This window comes from Lucilia cuprina, chromosome 4 (assembly GCF_022045245.1).
Source record: "Lucilia cuprina isolate Lc7/37 chromosome 4, ASM2204524v1, whole genome shotgun sequence".
Classification (NCBI taxonomy): Eukaryota; Metazoa; Arthropoda; class Insecta; order Diptera; family Calliphoridae; genus Lucilia; species Lucilia cuprina.
Window position 1 is genome coordinate 31,783,546 of NC_060952.1, and position 7,500 is coordinate 31,791,045.

The 7,500-nt window shown below is 29.9% G+C and overlaps 2 protein-coding genes across 2 annotated transcripts; one reads left to right on the forward strand and one right to left on the reverse strand.

The window, feature by feature from the left end:
* Positions 1–3,065: 3,065 nt before the first annotated feature.
* On the forward strand, positions 3,066–3,540 carry LOC124419739 (four-domain proteases inhibitor-like). The gene is made up of 2 exons (XM_046950280.1): positions 3,066–3,312; positions 3,383–3,540. Exons 1-2 carry the CDS (start codon positions 3,117–3,119, stop codon positions 3,448–3,450), a joined length of 264 nt encoding a protein of 87 aa, XP_046806236.1. The 5' UTR covers positions 3,066–3,116; the 3' UTR covers positions 3,451–3,540.
* Positions 3,541–3,590: 50 nt separating this feature from the next.
* Positions 3,591–4,989, reverse strand: LOC124419738 (four-domain proteases inhibitor-like). Its single transcript, XM_046950279.1, has 2 exons — positions 4,726–4,989; positions 3,591–4,668 (listed from the first exon to the last, which is right to left on the reverse strand). The coding sequence occupies exons 1-2, from the start codon at positions 4,931–4,933 to the stop codon at positions 4,601–4,603; spliced, it is 276 nt and encodes a 91-aa protein (XP_046806235.1). The 5' UTR covers positions 4,934–4,989; the 3' UTR covers positions 3,591–4,600.
* Positions 4,990–7,500: the final 2,511 nt, after the last annotated feature.

Consider the following 7,500-nt stretch of genomic DNA (forward strand, 5'->3'; position numbering starts at 1 on the left):
GGACGGACATGTCTTAATCGACTCAAAAAATGATTCTGAATCGATCGGTATACTTTAAGGTGGGTATTGGACCAATATTTTTGTATGTTACAAACATCAGCACAAATACCCTCCCCACTATAGTGGTGTAGGGTATAATTAGAAATAAAGACTAATGTAAAAAGTTATACAGTTGTAAAGTTTATAAAAGAATCTATGATTTGAAAAAAAATTAATAAAAAAGTTATTTAATTCTTTTTTAATTGTTCAATTCACAATCAAGTTGTATATTGTATCTACTAAAGTGTAGTAACAGTGATTGTGAACAGATTTTTGTAGCAAGAATATTAAACTAATTAAACGAGCAAAATAAAACAAATTAATTTCTTTTTATTTAAAATTCTATTATTTTCATTATTCCACATTTTAAACTAAAAAATAAACAGTTTTTAATAAAATTTTATTTTTGTTTTGGTAAACAGTTGTTTGTTTGTAATTTCTGTGTTACCACTTTATCGTTTTTTATGCCAAAATCGATTGAAATTTTTTATTTATATGCTGAAATAAATAATTGACAACACTGAATTTTCTTACGACATTCGAAAAACATATGAAAAATTTTCGTAAGAGTTGTATAGAACTTTTGCATAGAAAGTACCAACAATATTGTTATGACTATTGTAGCAGCTGCTGACATACAACGCATACAATCGATGTTGTAGATTGTGAATTGAATAAATATTTATAAAATTTTGTTGTATTAAAACTTTAATAGTAGCGAAACATGTACTTTGTTTTGTCATAAATAGTACCGATACAGTACATGTTAATTCATAAAATTTTGGAAAAAAAATTGAAAGATTTGTGGATGAATAATCCCAAAGTTAAGGATCTAATCTAAGTCTTTTTTGAGTCAAAACTGGTCAGAAAAATCAACTGGAACATTAACTATTTTTATCGCGGGTTTCAATTCATGCACTTGAAGGGACCACTAACAAAACTTTTATTTCCGGCTAAATATTAAAACATACGAAACATTCCCTTTATAATATCTTTCTAAAATACTGTCTTTCTACATCTCTCTGTCTTTCTCTATAGGCCCCAAACGAAAGAACGTAGAGTGTAGCTAAGAATAAGTTGATTCAGTTTTTTGTATTGAAATTCGGCAATATCGATACATGATTTGCTTTAGACCCCACAAAAATCTACCTCAAGAATTGTTTGAACTCATAATTCTTTCTACTCACATTATAGTCCTAATTAAACTTTATAGATCGTCTTGACTATATATGGTTTTGTCTGCAGTCAAGACTAAAGTATACCTCATAGACTCTATAGTATAGAAAATGCTCAATGCCTCTTTTCTAGAAATAGAAAAGAGGAAATAATTCTCCAACTTCTAAATAGTTTGTCAGATTCTAATGGAAGTTCGTGAGCGGCGCAATCAGGAGTTCGCAAAGTAAAAACTAGGGAATGTCGAGCGATTGTACTCTCTAATAATATATTGTGATGTCTCAATTATGACTAATAAGTTTTATATTTTTGATACAAGTTACTCTATAAATAACATAGATTTACAGACTTAAATCATATGACATTTAAAAAATATATAGAAAATATATATTATAGTCTATAGTCTATGAATAGAATATATTATACAATATGTATTTATCATATTGAATAAATATTATTTTTAATTTTAAATACTTGAATAACTAAATAATCTAGAAAGTACATGTCTAAAGATAATTAAAAAAATCAATGTTTTGTTAATAGAAGAAATTAACAAACAATTTCTTCTATTAACAAAACATTGATTTTTTTTTTAATTTTCTATAAATACCAAAGAAACTAATAATGAATTACTTTTAATTTTTAAACTGTACTGTACATCCATATTTTTGGTATAATTTTATTATTATTGGGAAAATTCCTATGTATCATGGGTGATTTCCCACAAATTTGTCCTCATAAATTAAGCCTATTTGTGGAGAGTTTAAAATCTCTAAAGGTGCAACTTTGTCATGTAGTAATGCTTGTAATACAAATCAATGTAAAACGTGCATATTCATACCTATGTAATACATAATAATACATAATAAGACTAGACTATAGACTAGACAATAGACTAGACTATAGACTAGACTATAGACTAGACTATAGACTAGACTATAGACTAGACTATAGACTAGACTATAGACTAGACTATAGACTAGACTATAGACTAGACTATAGACTAGACTATAGACTAGACTATAGACTAGACTATAGACTAGACTATAGACTAGACTATAGACTAGACTATAGACTAGACTATAGACTAGACTATAGACTGGACAATAGACTAGCCTATAGACTAGACTATAGACTGGACTATAGACTAGACTATAGACTGGACTATAGACTAGACTATAGACTAGTCTATATACTAGACTACAGACTAGTCTGTAAGAAGAAAATGTATGGTACTTTATGTTCTTAAACCCAGCAAAAAAGAACTTGCAAAGAAGCGAAAAATAAGTAGAATTTACTCTATGGAAGTACTATAAAAGACCTGAAAAAGTTATGATTTTAACACAGGGTCATCATAGGAGGGATGTCCATTTTATTTGATTCCAAATTCACTATATTAGAGTCTCAGAAAGTAATTTTTATTTTGTTTTTTGAAAGTTAGTAGAAATGAAATTATAGAATACAACTAATTTGACTTAAATAATATTAACATTTATAATTAAATTACACGCATTTATCAATTAACTGCGAAATAAAATGGGTTAATTTAAAAATGTTCAGTACACAAAATATACCTTCGATTTAAAAAAGAAATCTAGAATTTAGATTGAATGCCGGAAACTATAAAAGATTATTTTTAAAATCATAATAAAATTTATTATTAAATTTTATTTTTTTTTATTTAACAGTTTAATTAATCTGGATCTTTTGTTAAAATTATTACATTATATGTATTTGCACAAGTGTTTTAGTAACTCTGTAAAACAATTATATGTATTTTTTAATATTTATTAACCAAAAAAAATTAAAGTTACCTCATTGTCAAAAATCCTATAAAATCAGATGATATCAGTCCATAACAGATTATTTGAAAGCGAATTTTTAACTAAATTTAAATCGTCGAAATGCATCTCGCCATAGTTTTACTCTCCTTTGGTTTATTCTGCTGCATTATGGGTGCTGAGGGAACTCGTTGCAACACTGCTTGTACCCGTGAATACAATCCCGTCTGTGGGGTCTTACAAAGACGTGGTAGAAGAATTCAATGTACATTCTCAAATCCTTGTACAATGAGAGTGCGCAGTTGCATAGCAAATGAACGTAAGTTGTGGAACATGTTTATACAAGGAGTTAGAAGTTTAATAATTTTTTTTACACATATATATTATAGGATGGGTTGGAAGATCTGGAATTTGCGCAATTAATTCACCAGAATGTGCTCGAATTAGAAGGTCATAAATATGTAACAGTGAATAATAGTTAATTTTTTTAAAGAAAATTTATATCATAATAAAATGATGAAATGAAAAATTGTGGATTTAAAATTTTGCTAATTTTGTTTTATTAATTTAAATATTTTATTAAATTTTAAATTATTGGTAATTCTTTAATGGATATTATTTCATCGCAAATAAATATTAAGTTGTCTCAATTTTAATTAATTTCTTCAAATTCAAAGACTTTACAAGAATTCGGTAGGTACCCCTCCTAGATTTGAAGATGCAACTTACTAGAGACTACTAATAGATTCCATGGTTAAAATGTGTCATTATTTCACTAAGCCCTCATACAACAGTGAATTTTGAATATTCAAGTTACTTTCTGAAGGGGACTTTGTGAAGGGAGGCCGATTACTCCGAAATTCGGCAAAGTCATCAAGACTGGTATAATACTAAGTTGTAAGACCTTTTATCTAGATACAATTCTACTACAACAGATACCCCACAGAGGAGTGACTGTGGGGCTTAGCGTTGGAAATGAGTTGTTATTAATTGCATATATTACGGGATGAATTGGGGTATGCGGGCCTCACCCTACCCGTATACCTATAATGAATGTTTCGTATGTTTTTTTCTTATGAATATGTCGGATAAATGGGACGTGTGCTGGGCTGTCTGATAATGGATGAAAGGTACCATTTACAAATGATACTATTAAATTTTCCTTGTCCAGATATGTTAAGAGTATACTCTGTTCGTATCAAAACTACCACAGTGTGTCACTGTGAGTAAGAACAAAGTCTCGGCAAAGTGCTTGTACATGGACCGGTATATCCATGTACAAAAATTGCAACCTGCGTGTAAGATACACAAAGGGGCAGTGGTGAGTTGTTTTCTTTTTACTCACCCATTGGTTGAAAAAGTACCACCGTGAGATAGGGCAACATGCCAGGTACTCACGTAAAGCACTTCGATTTCGGACAGACTGACAGACATCGTTTAAACGACTCGGAAAGTAATTCTGAGTCAATTGGTGTACTTTCAGATATATTACTAATCTTTAAGAACGTTACAAACATCGCCATACACGCGATACAAATATACAAATTTTAAGAATGTCTGTTTATTTTTAAAACAATTTAATATTGGTAAGTACTCCTTAAAAACTATTAACCTCTAATTTGTCTTTCGCAATCCACAGTATTTTGGGGACAAGCTCCTGGGGATGAAACCCATGCTAAAATTAAAGTCGAAATTTAATATAATTATAAATTTTTAAAATTTTCCAACTTACGTTCTCCCATCTGACATTTGTGCAAACGAAACAAACATGGATTTGCAAAAGTACATTGTTCTGTTGTACCATTGGGTCTAACATATCGTCCACAAACGGGATTTAATTCTTTAGTACATGCCGGATTACAAGCAGGTCCTGCCTCTGAATCAACGATGTACAAAAATAAAGCGCAAGAAAATATTAGAAAAACAGAAGATCGCCTCATATTTTTTTTGAATTTGTAATCTTAAACTTAACTTTAGAACTATTTGCTATTTTATTAATAAGTTAATATTTATACAGAATTTAAACAATTTCTGTAGAGATTTTTTTAAAGTATTTAGTTAATTTTCCAGAATGAATAGCGAGTTAATTAAAAAAAACAGCTGTATAAATATGAACTTATTTAGAAATACTGAATATTTATTGTATTTTGTGAAAATAAATGTAAATTTATCTCAGGTGTTCAAAAGAAATTAAAAATGTGGTTTCCCATTTTTTTAAATTCCCCTTAAGTTATATGATAATAAATAATAAATTATGTACTTGCATTGAATAAGCAAGACTAAATAAGTATTATTAATTATGATTTAAAGTCTACAAATAGATATTTAAACTTATTCTTTGTGTATTTTAAAAAATTTTAAATTTAACAATTTTACAAAGTAATTTTTTTATTTTTTAAGTTTCATAATATCTTTCTAGTTTAAAAGATTTTAATTGTGTTTTTTATTTTCAGATTTCCAAAACGATGTACAACTTAATACTTTTTGTAAAAAAATCAAATGGACGCACTCAAAAATACAAAATCGTAAGGGTAAGTTAATATAAAACATAACGAATATCTATTTTTTATATATTTGTAACATTGTAAGTTATTTTCAAAAGTTGTAGAAGAGGACTCTGATCAAATGTAAAAGTTATACTAAAGTTAAAAACATTAAAAATCGTTAAAAATTCTGTTCTAGTTCTGTTCTAGTTCAGTTCTAGTTCAGTTCTAGTTCAGTTCTAGTTCTGTTCTAGTTCTGTTCTAGTTCTGTTCTAGTTCTGTTCTAGTTCTGTTCTAGTTCTGTTCTAGTTCTGTTCTAGTTCTGTTCTAGTTCTGTTCTAATTCTGTTCTAGTTCTGTTCTAGTTCTGTTCTAGTTCTGTTCTAGTTCTGTTCTAGTTCTGTTCTAGTTCTGTTCTAATTCTTTTCTAATTCTTTTCTAATTCTGTTCTAGTTCTGTTCTAGTTCTGTTCTAGTTCTGTTCTAGTTCTGTTCTAGTTCAGTTCTAGTTCAGTTCTAGTTCAGTTCTAGTTCTACTTCTGTTCTAGTTCTGTTCTAGTTCTGTTCTAGTTCTGTTCTAGTTCTGTTCTAGTTCTGTTCTAGTTCTGTTCTAGTTCTGTTCTAGTTCTGTTCTAGTTCTGTTCTAATTCTGTTCTAGTTCTGTTCTAGTTCTGTTCTAGTTCTGTTCTAGTTCTGTTCTAGTTCTGTTCTAGTTCTGTTCTAGTTCTGTTCTAGTTCTGTTCTAGTTCTGTTCTAGTTCTGTTCTAGTTCTGTTCTAGTTCTGTTCTAGTTCTGTTCTAGTTCTTGTTCTAGTTCTGTTCTAGTTCTGTTCTAGTTCTGTTCTAGTTCTGTTCTAGTTCTGTTCTAGTTCTGTTCTAGTTTTGTTCTAGTTCTGTTCTAGTTCTGTTCTAGTTCTGTTCTAGTTCTGTTCTAGTTCTGTTCTAGTTCTGTTCTAGTTCTGTTCTAGTTCTGTTCTAGTTCTGTTCTAGTTCTGTTCTAGTTCTGTTCTAGTTCTGTTCTAGTTCTGTTCTAGTTCTGTTCTAGTTCTGTTCTAGTTCTGTTCTAGTTCTGTTCTAGTTCTGTTCTAGTTCTGTTCTAGTTCTGTTCTAGTTCTGTTCTAGTTCTGTTCTAGTTCTGTTCTAGTTCTGTTCTAGTTCTGTTCTAGTTCTGTTCTAGTTCTGTTCTAGTTCTGTTCTAGTTCTGTTCTAGTTCTGTTCTAGTTCTGTTCTAGTTCTGTTCTAGTTCTGTTCTAGTTCTGTTCTAGTTCTGTTCTAGTTCTGTTCTAGTTCTGTTCTAGTTCTGTTCTAGTTCTGTTCTAGTTCTTTTCTAGTTCTTTTCTAGTTTTTTTCTAGTTCTTTTCTAGTTCTGTTCTAGTTCTGTTCTAGTTCTGTTCTAGTTCTGTTCTAGTTCTGTTCTAGTTCTGTTCTAGTTCTGTTCTAGTTTTGTTCTAGTTCTGTTCTAGTTCTGTTCTAGTTCTGTTCTAGTTCTGTTCTAGTTCTATTCTAGTTCTGTTCTAGTTCTGTTCTAGTTCTGTTCTAGTTCTGTTCTAATTCTGTTCTAGTTCTGTTCTAGTTCTGTTCTAGTTCTAGTTCTAGTTCTAGTTCTGTTCTAGTTCTAGTTCTGTTCTAGTTCTGTTCTAGTTCTGTTCTAGTTCTGTTCTAGTTCTGTTCTAGTTCTGTTCTAGTTCTGTTCTAGTTCTGTTCTTGTTCTGTTCTAGTTCTGTTCTAGTTCTGTTCTAGTTCTGTTCTAGTTCTGTTCTAGTTCTGTTCTAGTTCTGTTCTAGTTCTGTTCTAGTTCTGTTCTAGTTCTTGTTCTAGTTCTGTTCTAGTTCTGTTCTAGTTCTGTTCTAGTTCTGTTCTAGTTCTGTTCTAGTTCTGTTCTAGTTCTGTTCTAGTTCTGTTCTAGTTCTGTTCTAGTTCTGTTCTAGTTCTGTTCTAGTTCTGTTCTAGTTCTGTTCTAGTTTCTGTTCTAGTTCTGTTCTAGTTCTGTTCTAGTTCTGTTCTAGTTCTGTTCTAGTTCTGTTCTA